Here is a 22,573-nt window from a genome sequence, read left to right on the forward strand (position 1 = left end):
TTACTTCGTGGATTTCACTTGATATATTTTTATAGATGAATTTCTGAAAAAAAAGTTCCTATTTTTTGGATTTATATTTCTACTACACTTGGAACAGTCTATTTTGGAAAAAGAAAAGGAAAAAAGTACAAACATGTTTGATCTTTTTAATTCACTTCACTTTAATTTTTCATTTTCTCCAACGGTTGGAAATGTGAGAGAAGATTGAAGCAGTAAAAATTATTGCATAACCAATAAATATAAAGTGATTGTCTTGAATGCATGACATGTAACAAAATATTCATATAGTTATTATTTATTGATGATATTTAGTAGTAGTATATATCCTCACTTCATTAAATACTTAAATAGTCCATACAAATAAATATTCACAATGAAACTAGAGTCTAAATTTATTAAATCAAATCCCGTGAATTGCTATATACAAAGTCAATATTAATTTTTCTATGGAAGATAAGTATGTCAAAAATGTTTTTACTTATAATTTTATTTTCCTTTTGTATTCACCATTTTTTTTTTTAACTCCGAAATATTTCGATTATTACCTCTAAAGCTGGAATCGCACCAAAATTTGGTATCCGCGCGTGAGGTCTGGACCATAATTTTACAGAGTGCATAATTAGATGTCACCCAAAGTGAAAACCAAGCAATTGTTGCAAAGGCCTTTTAAATAATAGCCTATTGGTGGAGCCCAATTATATTAACTCAACATAGCAAAACTCCCATCTTCATGATTTGACATCATATCATATCATATCATTATTCAACCAATGCTCACGTGGAACTAATAATATTACCACCTCTCATTTAATCACATTCTACATATCTCATATAAACTTGTGATGGTTCATGACAGAGGGCAGGCTGATGAATATGGATCAAAGATAAGCTTATGATAGAGGGGTATATATGTCATCTTTAAGCGAATTCATAAGAAAGTGAAAAGTTCTACAAGACATAACACAAATTCATATGACACCCTTTTGAACTCTATGAATGTTGTAGCACACGGGACAAATCTGTGAGGCTTGTTGGGGGCAAAGTGGATAATACACACCATGAGTTTGGGTCGTGACAAAATTACTCATTAATTGGTGATTGACCTTCTGGGATTCATATCTTCTCAATATCTACTGTAAGAAATGCTACATGTTTCTTCCCTATATATATATATTTGGATTTTCTTGGGCAATGACAATGGAGTTTAACACGCAATAAGGCAGCTTGGAAAATGCATCACCTTCTTTACTGAGTTCCCTTGGAACTAACTATATGTATCTATCAGCAAGGTATAGAATACACTCACTACTCTATGATGAAAGGGCAAAAATGAATGAGTTTTGATAGCTAAGAACTATATACATTGACGCCGAGGATGAGAGTGGAGAGACAATACTCAGAGAATTTATTTTCAGGGCCTCCAGAAATTGAACGAATGAAGGATGTTTAGCCATTGCTTATTTTCTTGAAGAACTTGCTGCAGCCCTTGAATAGAGTCGATTCTTAACTTTGTGAGTCTTCTGCACACTGCTATGGATCGAGATCAACAGCTCATCGCATTCAGCTACTTTAGAGTATATGAGATTTTCTTGTTTGTTGTGAATCCACTGTCAAAATTCTTGTACCTCATTTCTTTTCTGTATAGTATACCGTGTGAAATGGGAGCACCATACAATCAGTTTCCATTTTTCCTCACTGAAAAAGGAAAAAAAAGGAAAGCTCAGTCGGGTGGTTGGTGACTACAATTGTATGGAGTAGCAACCCACAGAATACGTAAATGAACTAGACGAGAAGACCAGCAACGATATATTAACAACTGATTAGCAATTGTTTAAATGCATGTCTGGGAGGAGTCAATTTGTTATCTTCTCTTGTCAACTTCCAAACAATTGCTAAAACATATAACGACTGTAGCAAAAAAGTTAATGACAGGTCACTTACCTAAATTTATAAATTCAGAGGCCTAATGTATTGTACACATTGGTGTGATTAAAAAGGGCCTTTCAAAGTAGTGAAACATTTTACCTCTTTGGAACCATGATCGTCGAACAGCTTGGCGGATCTGGCGCTCATGTTTCTCCAGGAGTTCTTCAACTCTATGTGATTGAGATAGCAAAGGTCCTGAGAATTCAACTTTGTCCATTTGATCCTGAACCTGTTAAAGGTACGATTCTAAAAGATCAATTTAAGTTCAATGATTAAATATGCAACTCCATTTTATGAGTTTGCAATTGGCTATACGCTTCTCTGAATGTTTCAGTAACAAGCATGGAGGCTTAATTATTCTAAAGCATAGTCACCAATTTCATCATTTGAAAAAATAACAGGAGGACAGAAAATGAATCAAACACAGAAGTTGTAAGCCGAAAATCCCTAAATTCATCAACTATCATGTTTTTAGTGACTGCTCCATTTAGAATAATCTCATACCTTCATTTTAAGCAGGTTTTAACAATGTGAACAGAAAATGTGTAATTATTATATTTGAATCCTGAGAAAGTGTTTGACTAACCACGTTGATCCTCTTGAAAGCTGTCTCCTCTTTCAGATAGAGAGCCAGTGACAGTTCTTGAGAGTGATAGCCATCAGAAGCATCAAATGAATCTGTCTGCTCTAATTGGCTCCAATGTCGTTGCATTGCATGTTTGGTGGATTCATAGGTGTCACGGCCCTTAGAATTGGTGCGACTTCCATTTGTAGCTTCATAGTTCTCTTGTTTTTTTAGCTCCATGTTATTTTTAGTATGAAGTGCACCTGAAGGTTCAAACTTTAGGCTTCTTGAACTTGATTTACTCCTTGATCTCATTGACGAATCATCAACCCGTCTTTTCGCCCATGCAAAACCACTTGATCCTGAAACTTGAAGAGGGCCTGAAAAGGGGACATCACCTTGAGATGCATTCTTAATGTGGGAAGCCTCTCCCCTCAAATCAACGGATGGCTTAGGTCGCTCAAGACCTATAATAATGTCTCCTTCTTTTAGAGTACCCAGACTACTACCATTACTTTTAGGAACACCTTGATTTTGGACGGGTAACTTCTGCAGAAGAAAAAAATCATTTAGCTTTCTCTGTCTATAATATGCAAAATGAAGAAAAAATGCATCTAAACTTTTTATAGGAAATAAGGAAAAAAAGAATACCTCTTCAGGTGCCAGTTTATTTGTCGCATTCTGTTTTCTGATTGACTTTCTGGTTGTCTCAGGTCCACGGGCTCTTCCACTAGGCTTCTTCCTGAAGATTCTCATACAATTAAATCAAAACTTAGCAAGATCTATGCAAAAGCTAGAAAATGTAGCAAATGCAAGAGCTAGTGTCAACACTTAAGAGCAAGATAGGGAGCTTAAATATTACTATCATTTTGTGAAAGTAATCATTCTATCAAAACCAGTTTCGCCATTTTAGTCAAACAAGTTTATACTCTGTTTCAAGTTATCATGGTTTTAAGAGCATTATTGACTTGATTTTAGCATAATCATACCCTTACAGCAAAATAACGGATGGAAAGCACGCTTCATCCTTGTCCTTTTGTGTAGGGTTGGTTTTGGGGGAGAGGGTGCAGAGGGGCATTGGGCAGGGTATTTCCCTTTTGTCAACCATTGTGATTTTCCCTTAAAAGTAAAATTATAACCAGAAAAATATTACAAAAAATTCTCCTGGCAGAATATTATCAAGTTCTCACCTTTTTGCTTCTTCACAGTGTTTGGCATCAATCTCTTTGCTTGGTGGATACTTTGGCAGGCTTAAAGGATCACAGGCGTGAGGCTTTGTCTTGAAGTACTAAAGATAGAATCCGAAAGTTGGGAATTAGAGATTTTGAAATTTATATACTTGTAAGATAAAGAAAAAGAATTAGTTTTACATGAGAGGGAGGATACATGCATTTACTATTAGCAAAAACTAATGCACATAAATAACTTATCAGGAAAAAACAAAATAAGGCACATAAATAGTAAGATAACAAAAGAAATAAAGTATAAACTAACAATTTTAAGTTTTAGAGAAGAGAACATGAGAAACATGTAAAAAAAAAAAAGAGTTGGATGAAGAGAACATGAGAAAGATTTCAAAATGCACTTGAACAACTTGAACAGTGAAAAAGCGAAGAACAAACAATAAAACAACATTTCCAGGTTTTAAAAAAATGAAAATCAAGACACATTGATAAGAAAGGGAAATTGTCATTACCATATCAAAAAAGGAAAAAAAAGAGAAGAAATTAAAATAATACCTCAGATGCAAGGGCAGAAGAAGCAGTTCCACGTTTCGGTGGCTCCACTGAAAGAAGAGTCTCTATGAGTGAGACTGAACTTTTGGTTAGATCTTTAAATGTGTCCCACAGACAGCTCTCATAAGGATGTTGCGGTTTAAATAGTGTTGCATGAGGAAGTTTAGATTTCTTCCAGTAATCATCTGGAGGGGATCCACAGAGCTTAAAAATTTTATGCAGCTGTTCAACCTGTAGCACAAAAGAGCGATTGTTCAGCTATTAATCATGCAGCAAAAAACTAAGAAGTATTCAGGTTAATTGGCAAGCAATAAATCAGTTCACCAAGAAAGACTAAACGTGAAAAGTTTGAGCTAGATAGGCACATTGCATTACTAAGGAAAGAGGAGGATGGAACAGTATGAGCAATAAAGTTTTTATGGGGTACAGTTTCTGCAGAAGTATGTTAGTGGTCTTCTATTCAATAAAAGTAGCTACGAGAAAAGGTAATTTGAGCAAACAATTATTCTAATAACAATTGCAAGCTTGTTTAACAAGATTTGATGATTTTGACCACTTAAGTGTGCTAAGAGATCTAAACATTGAAGGAGGTACCTCAGTTCTCCCCTGAAGAATAGGTTTACCAGTAAGAAGTTCACCAAACACGCATCCGACACTCCAAAGATCCACAGAGGCTCCATACTCTGTGGAGCCCAACAGAAGCTCTGGAGGACGATACCATAAAGTGACAACTCGGCTGGTTAGTGGTTGCTTCCTTCCAAGGCTACAGAAGTTCGCCAATCCAAAATCTGCCACCTTTAAAATTCCGTCATTATTTACCAGAAGATTTGCACCTTTGATGTCCCGATGCATTACGCCTCGAGAATGACAATGCTCGATTCCAGACAACAACTGCTTCATGTAGCATTTAATCTGTAAAATGAGCCAGCTCATCTTTAGCCCAACAATAATAGTAAGAGCTCACTGGGTTCCCCTCAATGATCATGTACAAAGTTTGGTATGCCAAACTCAAATTGTAAGTTTTTGCACATCAATGATCAATGGAGTTATTTAAAAAAAAAGAAAAAAAAAAGAGCTCACTGGGTGGAAGAGAAGGTAAAGTTTACTAATAACATTTCCAAAACAAAACGAATGGAATTTTTTTGTCATTTTTTTTTTTCGTGAACCATTCGTTGAAAAGATTCAGTTGATAAAGCTGTAAGGTAATGTTATGAAAAGTTGGCAAACCTGTGATTCGCTGAACTCAACTTCTGGACAAGACAGGAGTCCTGAAATATCATGTTCCATATACTCGAACACAAGATACATGCTACAAGACAATCTGGAGGTAATTAGACCCTCTAATTTGATGATATTGGGGTGATCAAGCCTGCGGAGGATCATAATTTCTCGTGCCATAAATCTAACACTTTCTGGCTCAAAGTTATCAAACCGCACCTTCTTCAGGGCAACTGTCCTTCCACTTTCTAAATCACGTGCTCTGAATACACTGCTGTATGTACCCTGACCTATCTGTTAGAGCAGTGAAATGGTATAAGAAAAACATTCCTCAGTTAGAAAACCTAAAGTCACAGAATGATAATAAAAATTGTTAGTAAGTCTGCCAAGTAAGAAGAAGAAGCATATTGACCTTAGTCAACTGATGAGCAGCAAACTTGAATTGGTGCATAGCAAATAAAAGTGCAGTTCTATTTTTCTCCATGAGTTTTAAGGTGTTTCCATCATTTAAATATTTCTTTATGTTAATAAAACAGTTGTAAGAAGTTTCATATTTCAGTACAGCAACATTCTTCTCTTGATACCAAAACTTCACCAAATAGGTACTAGTAAAGAAAGTCACAATTTTTTAGAACTGGTAAAATTCACCTCTCAGCTGCTATGGAACAGTGATCCAAGTTAAATATATTACTTTCAACAGCTGAAATATCAATGCAACAGTGCTTATGATTTTTTTAAGAGAACTAATGACTTAGAGACCTAGATGTCTGTTGCGGAAGCATGTATTTTGGAATCTGGATGAGTATACGAAACGAGCCAACCAAACTGACTCACTATAATCCCAACATTAGTCCGTGAAAGGGGAGGAAAAAAGCAAGTTAGCAACTCAACCTTTATTAATTCACCGGCTTTAAGTTGAATTGAAAGAACTATATGAAAAGGATAGACTTTTCTCATTAAGCTAGCAGCAAACACTACTACCACCCGATTCCTTTTCCATTTTGGTACAATGCTTTCAACTAACAAGCAAAAGAACCCCAAGAAAGAACAAATCTTTCAACTTATCTTATTAATTCTAGAATAAGAGAATTAAGCCAGAGAAACAGACTTCACATTAATTTATTTTGCTTTACATACTTAATTTTTGTTATGCTTTACTTGAGGGATATCGAAAACAATCTTTTTACCTTCATAAGATTTATGAAGGAGTAAGACTACACGTACACACAAAGAGAACATTTGGGTATGTTGTTATTGTAAATTTCTTATGACAAAGAGGACAAACACTAGTCTGGTCTTGAATTTCACATTGCTAAGAAAAGTACCCTGCCATATGAGACGTTAACCTGATATATCACAATCAAATGAGTAAGTACTTTTGAGACATCCCTAAGCTACAGCTGTATCACAGGACAAAATTAAGAAAAAGACAACTACTAGTAAGGACACAACTTCTGCACTAACAGAGATTTATACACATAGCTAGCCCTTGAGTTTTGACCATAGATTTTGAAAATTTATCAAAAAATATCTGTTTGACAAGTTCCCAAAAAAAATGGTCTGTTCCCCACACAAAACTTCAATTTTTTAAAAAAGTAAAATGCTATACACAACTTCAAATTTCAAAAACTCGAATTTTCAAGTTTCAACTTCAAAATCTATGGCAAAACGGAGCATCAAATTATGATTTTGGCAACAAACCTTTTCCAATTTCTCGAAAGACTCAGCTCTGAGAGGCACCCATCCTTGAATGGCTTCCCCTGCAACAGCACTAAGCCAAGCAGGCCAACCAGCAGCCACTTGTTCTCCTTCCACATATTTCTGCAAATTCCCCAACCTAAAACTCACTGACTCACTACCACACCCATTCGAACTCGCCCTACCTGACTCATCCAACTCGCTCTCCGCACCACTCAGACCCGAATCCCCCCTCTTCTTCACCTTCTTCAAATCAAAATCCAACCCAAACCCACCACTCCCAACCCGACCCCTACCCGATCCGACATCTTCCCCATCTCTAACGAGAATCCCCGAATGATCAAATGCAGGAGTAACCGACACAGTCTGCTTGGAAGCCACACAACCCATGGTGGACAAAAATGTCAGCAACGGCGACCCAGAACCACCATTAGAGACACTTTCACAGGCAACAAAGACTAACCCAGATGAAATTCGACTAAATCTTGACGTGGGTCAAGTTCAATTCTCAAGCAACCAATGCCAATCCCAAATATATTTATACGATCAAGAAAACTCTGTTTAAAGTCACTTCCTTTTCTCTCTCAAAACTTTTAGTTGCGGCAATTGCGGAAGGTGGTCAAGAAGGAAAACTACAAGGTTTATTAATGGGGTTAGCACTTAGCAATAGCAGCAATGGAATGAAGCGCAATCAACGGAGAGAAAAGGAAGTTGCTGCACTTTTTACACTGACGTTCTGCTGCCTTTGTTTATAGGCTGTGTTGTGTGTTTCTTCTCATTTGCCATTTTTTTTTGTGGGAATTTTTATTTATTTATGAGAGTAATAAAAAATGGGCAGTCTTTGAGAGCAACAAGTCTTTATTGACTTTTATGAGCACAAATTTAAAATTTTCTATTCTTGTTTGTTCTAGTAGGTTTTTTTATTTAGTAAAAAACAACATTCGAGTATTTAGACAAAATCAATACAATTCGACTAAATCAGAAAAAAAAAGAAGAGAAGTATTCAAAATATTTCTGAATTTGATATGAATTATTAGTTTCATCTTTGAACTATTGAAAGCCTAAAAAATATCCTTCTATTTGATTAATTGAACTCAAATACACATCTGATCTGCCACATGATATAGCAAGTGGTCTCAAACACTAATAAAAGTGTAGAACTGTTAATAAAAAATCGAGAAAAGTAATGAATAATTAGGGGTGTATTTCCCCATGCGGTAAGATCAGATGCGTATTTAAGTTCAACAAGTTAAATAAATAAGTGTTTTTAAGGTTATTAATAATTTAAAAATAAAATTACTACTTCACATCAAATTTAGAGGTATTTTCAATAATTAGTCCTAAAAAAAACTCTATATGACATATATATGTATTGAGTTTGGTGTGTATATAAAACTATGAAGTGGTTATTTTTGGATAGTACTATATGGTATGGGCAAGTGTAGAGAGTGACAAAAAAAAACAAGTCCTAAAAAGAGAGTGAATTTGCCAATAATGTAACGCGTGGAATATACTGTGTGGGTAGGAAACATGTTGGTTGAGTTGGTGTTGACTAAATACCACCGTGTTTATTATTAATTAAATTTGATTATAAATGTATAGGTTTGGTTCAATTTTTATGTAACAGTTGTGGTCTTAATGGGGAGGGCCGTCTTCTAATTAATTATATTTAGAGCAATAATAATAATATATATAGTTAAATTTTACATCCTCCATCTATTTTTTATTGTTATATTACATTTTTCGAAAGTTAATTTGATTAATTTTTAAAGTGAAATTAGATTACATTAATTTGATATTTTAAACAAAAAATTTAAATATTCAAACATTATACGAAAAGTATTATAAATTGCAATTTTTTGCATATCAATATGATGAAAAAATACATCATAAAATGTTATTCAAAGTTCTTATCATTTGATTCTAAAAAAAGAAAATCATAACAATTAAAAATGGACGGCCATAGTACAAGTGAAGTCTGAAAAGAATAATGCATGTAGACTTTATTTCTGTCTAATACAAATAGAGAAGTTGTTTTTGATACTTCCTTCCGCAAATAGTAATTGATCATCTTACTAAAAATAGTTGTCTATCTTACTAGATCAAAAAAACATTAACTAAATTTTCCTATATTACCTTGTAATTAGTTTTTCTTTAAAGTGTTCATGTTTATTTGTAAAAAATTCAAAAAGCTTTGTAAGGAGTGAATTAGTAAAATTATTATTTTTATTTATAATTTCTTAATATACGTGTAAAAAGAAAAGCGATCAATTACTATGGATTAAAAGGAGTAAATTATATGGATTTATATTATACTTACAATAATTTAAAAAATTAGAAATTAGAAAGATGAAGTGGGAGAAGGAAGAGGACAATTGTGTGAATAAAGAAAGAAAAAGAAAAAGGGAAAGTGAATTGAATGATGTAAAGAGGGGGAACAATGAGAGATGCTTTTTTCTATTAATGCCTATTAGCTGTTTCACTGTTTTCTTTCTTTACTTTTTCCACTTAAATTTTATTAAGGCTAATTACTCCTTTTAGGGTATATAGGATACCAATAAAAAATGAAAAATATACTCAATACTATAAATAAATAAAAAAGTACTAACTTTTTCAGATAAGATCTATACCACTTTTCTGTAAATTTTTGATTTATTAAACAGTCTTAAAAATAGCTAGTATTTACTTAATTATGTGAACTTAAATACACTATCAACCTTGCGATATGAGTGAAATACACACCTGAATTATTACTAAGTTTAAGAGTGTTTTTAACACTTCTTTCAGTATTCTATTAAGAGTATCATTCTCTTATAAGAGTTTGAGACCACTTGTTATGTCATGTGACAGATCGAAAATGTATTTAAGTTTAGTTAATCAAATAGAAAAATATTTTTTAGACGATTAATAGTTCAAGAACGGAATTAATAATCTAAATCATAATAAGGAGTTTAGAACTTGACCGACATTTTTGAGCATGCTTGAGCCCAATTTCCTAGCTGGATTATGATGTCAAATCATTTTCAGTTACCTTTTTAATTATAATGATTACCATGATACTATCCATGTGAAAAAATATATATATACAGTGGAGTGCCACAAGCTTTTTTTTATTTTTAATTTAATTATTTTTGGCAAGTGTTTACCCCTTTCTCAATTTCCATTTGTCTTATAGTAACCACACTTGTTTTATTAATGTGAACTTTAATTATATGTGATGACTAAAATCCTAAAGTAGTGAGCATTGACTTCCAAATTCTCATGCTGCTCTGTCACATGCAGAAACTTTTCCCATTAGAAAAGTATTTATTGTCTAATTTATTTATTAATCACATAAAACTGCTTAACTTTCCACATGTCCTTGCACATCATTAGGGAAAATAAGTAATAACCCAAATAAATTTATTTAAATTCTGATAAATAGGTCGTCTCAATAAAATTAGGAGTCTAAAGTCAAAGTTTATATAAAAGAAATAATTCTCAATTGATATATATATAAATTGAATAACAACAATACAGTTAATGTAATTATATCGGAGAAATCTGAAAAAAAATTAGAATATACGCCGACTTCAAAATCTAAATCTCTATAATCTCTATGGAGTAGTATATATAGTAAATATTGGGGAGGGTGGTTGGTTGAGAAAAGAAGATTATATAAGATTATGAAAAGATTAATGAGTAGTAGTGTTCAAAGGTTGGGACCATTTTTTCATGTTGGACAAGTGATTAACCACCAACTTTCATAAAAAATGAAGAAGCAATTGCAATTGGATATGTTATAACAAATCCATTCATTCAAAATTGTAGGGATAAAAACATTTCTCCTTCCTATTCATAATATAAAATATAAATTATAAATGTCCATTTAGCCTTTTCACACTTCTTTTAAAAATAAAGAAATTTTGATTATAGTATCTGTTAAAGATTAATGATATTGTCATGATAAATGTTAGAAATCGCTAGTGTATTTGATAATTGAAGGGCATATCGATTTACATTAACTTTTCATAGCTAGTAGAAGGAACTGTAATGCAATTGCGAATCTATTAGAAGAAAACTTAAAAATTAACTTCGTAACTCTTAGTTAATTGATATTATCATAACTTTTTTTTGAGTAATTCAAAAGACTTCTTAGAGATATGTGAATAAAACATATCTCGAAAAAGTTTATTTATTTATCGTATTAGCACAAGTATAAATTTTTGAATAAAGGAATTTATTTTACCCTTTACTTGCGTTTAGCTCCACCATGCCTCCACTTTACTTATTCATTAAGAAAATCTACTATCTTTTCACTTTTACTTTTTCTTTCACCCCAACTAAACACACGACTCAACATTTTCAAGTAGCCTAGGCTGAGCGAGGGCAATCAACCAAACCACATAGTATTATATTATAAGCTAAATGGATAGTCCGATGCATGAATTATTTTGTATTTACACATGATTTGAGGAAGATCGCATTCATTTAAGGGTGTGTGATATATACAACCTGCTCTACGAATATCAATAATTGATTTTACTATATGCAGGGGCGTATTTAGAGGGGGTGTCGTGGGTTCATGTGAACCCATGCTTCCCTCTCTAGATCATATATAATAGTGTTATATTTTTAAAAAATATTTAAATACAAGTGTGTGAACCTACATTCAAGTATCATATAATAATACGATGATGATTGAGTGCACCTCTCTAAGTAAGGATAAAAATTTAAGTCTTGTCCTTTTGAGTAACACCTCCCCAAGTGGTTATCGGTTACACTTTTGACGTTTCAACTATTTTTTCTTTTGTTTTTTTCCTTAAATTTTCAAGTGTCTTACATTGAAAGTTCCTAAAAATTTTATATAATTAAATCAAATATGTATATTAAAATTTAAAACTAGTAATATTATATATTTTGGACCTATAATTTTTAAAATTTAATGGTTCATATTAAAAACCTAAAAGTCAAACTGATCAAATTTATATTTAAAATGCATTTTTTCGTAATCGTGCACCCATCTTTCCGAAATCCTGAATACACCTCTAACTTTCTATATGAACTTTTAAAGACAACTCGTGTTACATAAAAGTTTTTAAAAGAATATAATTTAAACAGGAATACACTAACAACCATATTATGAATCAATATTAAAGAAACCAATGACCAAGTCTTCAACAATTGATAAAGCTAATAATATTCATGTTTTCACATCTAAGAAGTAAGTAAGAACATGTGTATTTGAAGGCCTATACAAGTAACGTGTATGTGCTACTTGCACCCTTTTAATTTATTCGAAAAAAGAAAAGACTTTTATTTTTTTCATCCTTTCTACGATCATATTCTTCATCATATTCAAAAAGCAGGAAGAATCTAATGGAGTATTATATTTATGATTGTACTGCATGTCTGCATCCATCTAAATATTCACATTTCTGCGATACTCATCTTGTAACGATATTGTTAGGGTTTTGCCCTGATTTTCTTATTAAAAGTCAAAGTATTATCATAAATGTTTGAACTTTTTCTAAAAAGAAAATATATTTCTCTTCCATATTTGGTTTATTTCATTAGAGGAAAAGTTTGGAGATCTATAAATTGAAGATCCCTATTCTCATAGCATAACACAATAGAATTCGCAATGTAGTCGTTTAGAAACTTTTGTTTATGGAGAGATTTTCTCTCTACAATTTTAATATTTTTAATATGTAGGTCAATTGACCAAATTCCATATACTAATATTTTGATTTTTTAGTATAAGGTTTTGTCATCTGATTTATCAACCATATTATTTGCAATTGTAAGCTTTCGCATGACTCCCTAATCACCTTCGTAACCCAACAGATATTGATGTCTTACCTTATTTTTGTAGAGCTTGCTTTTCACTTTGATCAACCTCAATTCTATCCTATCCAAGTACCCTAGGCTGAGGGCAATCAACCAAAACATATACTCTCTCTATCCCTAATTACTTGTCCATTTTTAAATTAACACACATATTAAGAAAACAATAATTGATATAGTGAGTTTACCATTTTACCCTTATTAATTATGAAGTGGATGAATTAAAAACTTAAAGATTTTCAAAAAAGTCTTACATTTTTCAAAGTAATAAATTGAGGGTATAATAGAGAAAAAGAATTTGTCCTTTCTTGATTTGTCAAAATTGACAAGTAATTAGGGACAACTAAAAAAGGAAAAATGGACAAGTAATTAGCGACAGAGGAAGTACTATTATAAGAGAAAAAGAGTAATTTGATGCACGAATTATGAGAAAATAATCAAAATGGTCCTTAATGTACGTGTGTTGCTTTATTTTGGTTCTTAATATATCACACATGATTGAAATGGTCCTTAATGTATTACAAAAAATGTTCATTTTAGTCTTTCACCCTAAATCTAACAAAGATGTCAAAAGAAGGTGTTATTTTTAATGGTGGGTTCCACATGCAGCTAACAAACTATATCATTGTTATCTTCTTTGTTAGCTCTAAAGAAATAGCTCCATAGACACCACCATTTTCTCTACTTTCTCTAACAAAATTCATTATTTCCTCTTTTCATAAATATTATTTTTGACTTCTAAGCAATTTTTAGCTGTTAAATTATACACCTATCGGTGTTATTGTCGATAGTTTATTCAAGCTTAAATTAAGATCTAAATGAGCCCAAAACAACAACTTGACGGAATCTAATGCGAAAGCTTCCTTAATTGTTAATGATAATGTGAAAATTGCTTACTTCAGTGAATCAAAATGACAGAACAATTTTTTATCACAAAAAAACATATAAAAAAATCAAAATTTTACGATCGAATCAGTAAACAGAAAATACCATAAAATCTCCAATAAGATAAGACACCCAAAGCTTAGCTAGTGATTTTCCACAAAGCTACATCATATATAAACATGAATTTTAATATGCATAAATGAGAATAGAGAACAATATTTAGAATTCGAGAGATAAAATAATATTTTAAGAGAGAAAATAATATTTTTTTTGTTAGAAAAAATGATGATAATCATGGAGCTCTTTTTTGGAGCTTGCAAAGAAAATAACATTATTATATTTTGTTAACATGTGGGATCCACCGTTAAATATAACACCTTCTTTTGTAATTTTGGTTAGATTTAGGGTAAAAGATTAAAGTGAACATTTTTTGTAATACATTAAGGACCATTTCAATCATGTGTGATACATTAAGGACCAAAATAAAGCAACACATATACATTAAGGACCATTTTGATCATTTTCTCCACGAATTATCCCCATTTGCGCGTGATTTGAGAAAAGGTCATCGCATTTAAGAGCGTGTGTGATGTTGGCAACTTACTCTAACAGGAATATCATAACTGATTTCATGATACGAACCAATAACCTATATACTCCCTATGTCCCTAATTACTTGTCCACTTTTGAATTGGCACACCTATTAAGAAAATAATTAATGACATAGTGAGTTTACCATTTTACCCCTATTACTTATGAAGTGGATGAAAAGTTCTACATTTTAAAAATTAATTAGTCATTTAATTGAGGGTATAATAGGTAAAAAAAATTGTCCTTTCTTGATTTGTCAAAATAGACAAATAATTAGGGACAACTATAAAAGAAAAAGTGGACAAATAATTAGGGACAAAGGAAATATCAAATAAAAATAACTTTATTAATGATTCAGTGCTTCAAAATTTATTTCAATAGTACAACAAGCTAAGTGTCCATAATTAAAATTTCAAGTGTCATATTAAAACAATTGAATATAATATAATGAGTAGGTGTATAAACCATAAGTCCATAAATCCTTAATAATTTTATGTGGCGGGAATTGCTGGTAATTAATTAATTAATCATGTAGCACGAAATCGTGCTGTTTGATTTTTAATGGGGGGAAAAGAAATTAAAACTGGCCAGTCCCCTATATATTATAGGAGTTGGTTGAAATTGTACACTATGATATATATATATATATTTATACATACTTATTAAATGCAAATGGCCTATTGAACTTCAAGTTAAGTGGACTAAGTTAATAATTATGCCAAATGCACTGAAGTTACCACTACAACAATAACAAAAATGTTGTAAAACTAAAGCAAAACAAGACAAGAAATATAAAAAATGATAGCAATAGAAATAGTAAAACAAGAGATGAGAGCTTTTCTTATTATTCCAAGTCTTCAAGTGTATACAATATGAACCCTTGCCTCTATTTATAGTGTAACATAGAGGCATACAAAAGGTTAGTCATAAACATGACATTAACATGAATATAATGGAGGAGGTTATGAAAGTGAAAGGTTACAAGAATAATGGTGTTATAAAGTTGGAGGTTATGGAGGTTATGGTTATCTTCATAATGGAGGAAAGTAATGGAGATAATGGGTGAGAGTAACTTCTTGGTGTAGTGGACATCCACACTATAATATTTTATAACACNTTACCCTTATTAATTATGAAGTGGATGAATTAAAAATTTAAGATTTTCAAAAAAGTCTTACATTTTTCAAAGTAATAAATTGAGGGTACAATAGAGAAAAAGAATTTGTCCTTTCTTGATTTGTCAAAATGGACAAGTAATTAGGGACAACTAAAAAAGGAAAAATGGACAAGTAATTAGCGACAGAAGAAGTACTATTACAAGAGAAAAAGAGTAATTTGATGCACGAATTATGAGAAAATGATCCTTAATGTACATGTGTTGCTTTATTTTGGTCCTTAATATATCACACATGATTGAAATGGTCCTTAATGTATTACAAAAAATGTTCATTTTAGTCTTTCACCCTAAATCTAACAAAGATGTCAAAAGAAGGTGTTATTTTTAACGGTGGGTTCCACATGCAGCTAACAAACTATACCATTGTTATCTTCTTTGTTAGCTCTAAAGAAATAGCTCCATAGACACCACCATTTTCTCTACTTTCTCTAACAAATTTCATTATTTTCTCTTTTCATAAATATTATTTTTGACTCCAAAGCAATTTTTAGCTGTTAAATTATACACCTTCTGGTGTTATTGTCGATAGTTTATTCAAGCTTAAATTAAGATTTAAATGAGCCCAAAACAACAACTTGACGGAATCTAATGTGAAAGCTTCCTTAATTGTTAATGATAATGTGAAAATTGCTTACTTCAGTGAATCAAAATGACGGAACAATTTTTTATCACAAAAAACATATAGAAAAAATACAAACTTTACGATCGAATTAGTAAACAGAAAATACCATAAAATCTCCAATAAGATAAGACACCCAAAGCTTAGCTAGTGATTTTCCACAAAGCTACATCATATATAAACATAGAATTTTAATATGCATAAATGAGAATAAAGAACAATATTTAGAATTCGAGAGATAAAATAATATTTTTTTTGTTAGAAAAAATGATGATAATCATGGAGCTCTTTTTTGGAGCTTGCAAAGAAAATAACATTATTATATTTTGTTAACATGTGGGATCCACCGATAAATATAACACCTTTTTTTGTAATTTTGGTTAGATTTAGGGTAAAAGACTAAAGTGAACATTTTTTGTAATACATTAAGGACCATTTCAATCATGTGTGATACATTAAGGACCAAAATAAAGTAACGCATATACATTAAGGACCATTTTGATCATTTTCTCCACAAATTATCCCCATTTGCGTGTGATTTGAGAAAGGGTCATCGCATTTAAGAGCGTGTGTGATGTTGGCAACTTACTCTAACAGGATTATCATAACTGATTTCATGATACGAACCAATAACCTATATACTCCCTATGTCCCTAATTACTTGTCCACTTTTGAATTGACACACCTATTAAGAAAATAATTATTGACATAGTGAGTTTACCATTTTACCCCTATTACTTATGAAGTGGATGAAAAGTTCTACATTTTAAAAAATAATTAGTCATTTAATTGAGGGTATAATAGGTAAAAAAAAAATTTGTCCTTTCTTGATTTGTTAAAATAGATAAATAATTAGGGACAACTATAAAAGAAAAAATGGAAAAGTAATTAGGGACAGAGGGAATATCAAATAAAAATAACTTTATTAATGATTCAGTGCTTCAAAATTTATTTCAATAGTACAACAAGCTAAGTGTCCATAATTAAAATTTCAAGTGTCATATTAAAACAATTGAATATAATATAATGAGTAGGTGTATAAACCATAAGTCCATAAATCCTTAATAATTTTATGTGGCGGGAATTGCTGGTAATTAATTAATTAATCATGTAGCACGAAATCGTGCTGTTTGATTTTTAATGGGGGGAAAAGAAATTAAAACTGGCCAGTCCCCTATATATTATAGGAGTTGGTTGAAATTGTACACTATGATATATATATTTATACATACTTATTAAATGCAAATGGCCTATTGAACTTCAAGTAATGTGGACTAAGTTAATAATTATGCCAAATGCACTGAAGTTACCACTACAACAATAACAAAAAATTAATTTAGCTTAATTTCTTAAGTTAGATTTGAAAAGAATAATGCTCTCTCCGTCTAACAATAGTTGTCCATTATATTAAAAATAGATGTTCAACAATACTTGTTCAGTTTAGAAAATTAAGAGATAATTTATCTTTTGTGTCAATTTTACCCTTGCTATTAAATACTATTTATTATCTAACACATTTCTCAAAACATTACATTTAATAAAGCCTAAGGATAAAATAGTAATATTATCCTTATTATTTTTTAAGTGGTATGCCAAGTCAATAGTGAACAACTATTATTGAACAGAAGAANTCTTATTATTCCAAGTCTTCAAGTGTATACAATATGAACCCTTGCCTCTATTTATAGTGTAACATAGAGGCATACAAAAGGTTAGTCATAAACATGACATTAACATGAATATAATGGAGGAGGTTATGAAAGTGAAAGGTTACAAGAATAATGGTGTTATAAAGTTGGAGGTTATGGTTATCTTCATAATGGAGGAAAGTAATGGAGATAATGGGTGAGAGTAACTTCTTGGTGTAGTGGACATCCACACTATAATATTTTATAACAAAAAAATTAATTTAGCCTAATTTCTTAAGTTAGATCTGAAAAGAATAATGCTCTCTCCGTCTAACAATAGTTATCCATTATACTAAAAATAGATGTTCAACAATACTTGTTCAGTTTAGAAAATTAAGAGATAATTTATCTTTTGTGTCAATTTTACCCTTGCTATTAAATACTATTTATTATCTAACACATTTCTCAAAACATTACATTTAATAAAGCCTAAGGATAAAATAGTAATATTATCCTTATTATTTTTTAAGTGGTATGCCAAGTCAATAGTGAACAACTATTATTGAACAGAAGAAGTATACGCAAGTTTCACAGTCTTAGGCCTCATTTGTTTGCACTTGATGGAGGTCTAAATCTTAATCATTCAGATTCACTCCATTAAGTGTGTTTGGTTTTTAGGTTTGAATCTGAATGATTTAGATTCAGCCCATTAAGTCCATTTGTTTCTTTTATCAAAAAACCTCTTAATGGACCTGAAAAGGTCTGAACGGATCAGATCTACAGGAGAGTCTTAACACCATTCAGACTTATTTAATAAGTTATATAGTAATACTGTATCACCTCTCTCGGTCTTTGCGTGACTTTTGCTCTCACAATTACAAACTTTCTTCCTCTCTTTTCTTAATCAAACACCAATTTTTTCCTCTTGAACTAGTAAGTTTTCATAATCTTTACAAATTTTTTTTATATTAATAATTTTCTTAGGGTGAATTGATGTTTGTCAAGAACACTAGTTGCAATAATTTTTCAGTATATTAATGTTCATCAAGTTTTTGAGTGAAAAAAATACTATTCATAATTAAAAATAATAACTATGTATACATATTTGAGGTCTCTTACTAGAATTTTGTCTAAGGCCAATATTTTTATTGAGATTCTTTGATCATCAAATTCGTTTCTGAGATAACACTAATATATAATTGTTGTTGAACTAGTTGGTGACAAAAATAATGGAGCTCTTAATATTTCTCCATCCCAATCTTTAGTTTCAGCTGGAAAACAAAAGTTTTAGGGAAGAAAAAAAATGTATTCGTTTGAATTGAAAATTGATGATGATTACTGCTCCGGAGTTATTGATTATAAAAATAGTTCACCTACATTTTATAGGCACAATATATATAATATCAAAAGTTCAACAAGTATGACCTTGAAAGTCAAATTTGATAAGTCTTACTGTTCCCAGATGTTTTGATGATCTCATCACAAATACAGGGACTCGATCCTCTGCAGAGTATGCTCGTCCAGGTCTATGTGCTATACAGCTGGAAAGCTGTTGCGTCAGAGGTTGGTGAGGTCGTCAGTGTACCACACCTATCAGAATGGACGAGGTTGTTTTTTCCAACGGTCAATAACTCTTTATGGTTGATATAGTCAACATGACAAACAACACTCATTCATTCAAAGAGAGAATATTCAACCTTCAACAAAAACAACAAGGGACCTCATAGACTGACGAACTTCCTGAACCAGCTGTTATTTTGATTGTTTGTATTTGTGCTTACATTGTAGGATTCGTTTCACATGTGTTAGAAACGTTTCAAACCTTGGGTGAATCACTGTAAGAACTTAGCTGAGAGCAATTTTGTTTCTTACATTAAAAGTCTATATTAATCAGTTCGATTAGTAAAGTAGGCAATGCAGGCATTGTTTTGGCTCATTGAGTGATAGTTGTATTACTCAGAAGAGAGATTAGGAAGTTAATCTCGTGTGTGTTGTAAACTGTGTTTTACTTTTGCTTGAGAAGATTAGTAAAAACAGTTTGAAAATCCTGTGAGACAGGTCGTGGTTTTACTCCCTTGAACAAGGAGGTTTCCACGTAAAGTTGTGTGCTATCTTTACTTTCGGTATTTTCTTTTGTTTATCTTAACTGTGTTAAGGACCTGGTCCTATCGTAACTAGTGGACTCATATATTCCAATAAAATTCTTAAAGGGAATATGTCTGTTAGTTTTATTGAGGTTAATTAGGACAAAAGTTAAGTACTATCACGATTAATTACATTCTCATTTGACAACTATTTAAATTTACTTGAGTTTAACTTTTGTGGACTAATAGTATACAATTTTTTTACTCCCTTAAGTTAAGATGACCTACACAATATATAACTATTTAATTATCGTACTTTGATTGCTAAAATTGCAGAAAATAACTTGCTACGTATTACTAAANATTAGGAGGTTAATCTCGTGTGTGTTGTAAATTGTGTTTTACTTTTTCTTGAGAAGATTAGTAAAAACAGTTTGAAAATCCTGTGAGACAGGTCGTGGTTTTACTCCCTTGAGCAAGGAGGCTTCCACGTAAAGTTGTGTGCTATCTTTACTTTCAGTATTTTCTTTTGTTTATCTTAACTGTGTTAAGGACCCGGTCCTAATCATAACTAATGGACGCATATATTCCAATAAAATTCTTAAGGGGAATAGGTCTGTTAGTTTTATTGAGGTTAATTAGGACAAAAGTTAAGTACTATCACGATTAATTACATTCTCATTTGACAATTATTTAAATTTACTTGAGTTTAACTTTTGTGGACTAATAGTATACAATTTTTTTACTCCCTTAAGTTTTGATGACCTACACAATATATAACTATTTAATTATCGTACTTTGATTGCTAAAATTGCAGAAAATAACTTGCTACGTATTACTAAAAGTACCAAAAATCTTTATATTATAAGTGCGTAGAAGTTAAATTTTGAAATTCTATCTCAAGTATATTATAGAGAGGGCCTCTTGTTAAAAATGGAATGTCAAAGATTGAGATTAAATAAGACTAGAGATTGAATAAAGTGGAAAACATATCACATAAAATTTGGGAGTAATTTGACAATTTACTCGATTGGAACAAGTGCTATTTGACTTGATACCTAATTAGGAATATAGTGTGATTAAAATAACTTTAAACATACTTATGAATCATTGCATCACTTTGTAGTCTTGTGAACAATCATTATCAATCAATTATACTCTGAAAGCTTTTCCTCTTTGGATTTTCTTTTGGCACATTATGCTGAAACTTATTTTTTTCGTTTTAAAATACGTGTCATTTTAACAAAAAATATATTTATAAAAAAATAACAAATATAACATGTAGTACTTCCTCCGTCCATCATTAATAATACTTGTTCAATTTGAAAAGTAAAAAATAATTACCCTTTTATGTCTATTTTACCCTTGTTGTTAAATACTACTCCATTCAAGTATCTAATACATTTTTTAAAACATTAAATTTCGTACATTCAAAAGGTACTATAATAATATTATTTTATTATTTATTATTTCTTAAGGTGTGTGTCAAATTAATAGTAGACAACTATTGTTGGATATAGAACATATTAAATTACCCATATTTTGGTTAATATCTCTTGGAATTGAACGTCAAGTATAAGGGTATGGTTAAAATAATAATATTTGGTTTGAATTTTTAAGGATATACTTATTTCAATTTTTCTTTTTTTTTAGTTAAAATAACACTTATTTTAAGACGGAGAAAATATTACTTTCTTAATTTGTCTTTTTTCTATTTTGCCTTCCAATTATGTATACATATTTTCAGATAAAATAATGTCACGTAACACCTGATAAATCTGCCCCAACAAACACATATAATTTTTTTTATCGACTTGGATAAACATTTGGGAGAATAATTTCTCTTGGGAGATCATATCATGAATTACTGGGATCATAATGTCAGAAATGGACCATTTTTATTCTTAGAAAAGCATCTAATTATTTCAACAAAAAAAAAATAATGTTAGAATATTTTGGACAATATATACCATAAATTTCCCTCCAAAATAAATTTCTAAATTAATAGAAAAACCTAACTTCCCATAAATGAACATGACCAAAATTAATTGGCACATAAGTTGTACGTGTCGTCGTATTTCAGGAACAACAAGGTCTGCAAGTTGCTCTTACAAAACTCCATTAAATTATACTCTATATGTCTATTTATACAATAATATTCACAACTACTCATACAAATACAAATCATTTTCTCGAGTCCGGAGTCAAAAGGACAAAAAAATGGTCAAAAATTCCAAAAAAGCACATCAATTTTATTTTTAACCAAAAGGGTAAAATCGCTCCTGACAGAGCGATTTCCTTTTGACAAAATTGATGTCGTACTCCGTTAATTTATTTTCTTTAACATCGCTGCAAGGGCAGCATTTTTCTAAAAAAAAAAATTTTTAAAATTGAAATTCCTTAAAAAAGTTAATTTTTTTTTAAAAAAAAAAAAAATCGCTTGCAATGCATAATAAATGGGGTTTCTCAGAAACCAAATAAGCCAACAAATAAATGGGGTTTCTCAAAAACCAAGTAATCACCATATTGTTTAGTGTACCAGCTCTTTAGGTTAACCAAAACAGGAGGAAATATGTGTTTAGGAAGGGCAACTTGGCCATCAAAGAGTGGTAGAACAATG

The 22,573-nt window shown here is 31.1% G+C and overlaps 1 protein-coding gene across 2 annotated transcripts; it reads right to left on the reverse strand.

The window, feature by feature from the left end:
• Positions 1-1,224: 1,224 nt before the first annotated feature.
• Positions 1,225-7,948, reverse strand: LOC125859541 (protein IMPAIRED IN BABA-INDUCED STERILITY 1-like). Of its 2 annotated transcripts, none has more exons than XM_049539309.1 (9): positions 7,147-7,948; positions 5,455-5,739; positions 4,822-5,139; positions 4,231-4,458; positions 3,682-3,779; positions 3,143-3,233; positions 2,513-3,037; positions 2,026-2,155; positions 1,225-1,695 (listed from the first exon to the last, which is right to left on the reverse strand). In XM_049539309.1, the coding sequence occupies exons 1-9, from the start codon at positions 7,531-7,533 to the stop codon at positions 1,676-1,678; spliced, it is 2,082 nt and encodes a 693-aa protein (XP_049395266.1). In that variant the 5' UTR covers positions 7,534-7,948; the 3' UTR covers positions 1,225-1,675. The 2 variants fall into 2 exon arrangements, with proteins under 2 accessions (XP_049395266.1, XP_049395265.1); XM_049539308.1 differs by having other exon boundaries at positions 2,513-3,040; positions 7,147-7,947.
• Positions 7,949-22,573: the final 14,625 nt, after the last annotated feature.

This window comes from Solanum stenotomum, chromosome 3, assembly GCF_019186545.1.
Source record: "Solanum stenotomum isolate F172 chromosome 3, ASM1918654v1, whole genome shotgun sequence".
NCBI classification, from domain to species: domain Eukaryota; kingdom Viridiplantae; phylum Streptophyta; class Magnoliopsida; order Solanales; family Solanaceae; genus Solanum; species Solanum stenotomum.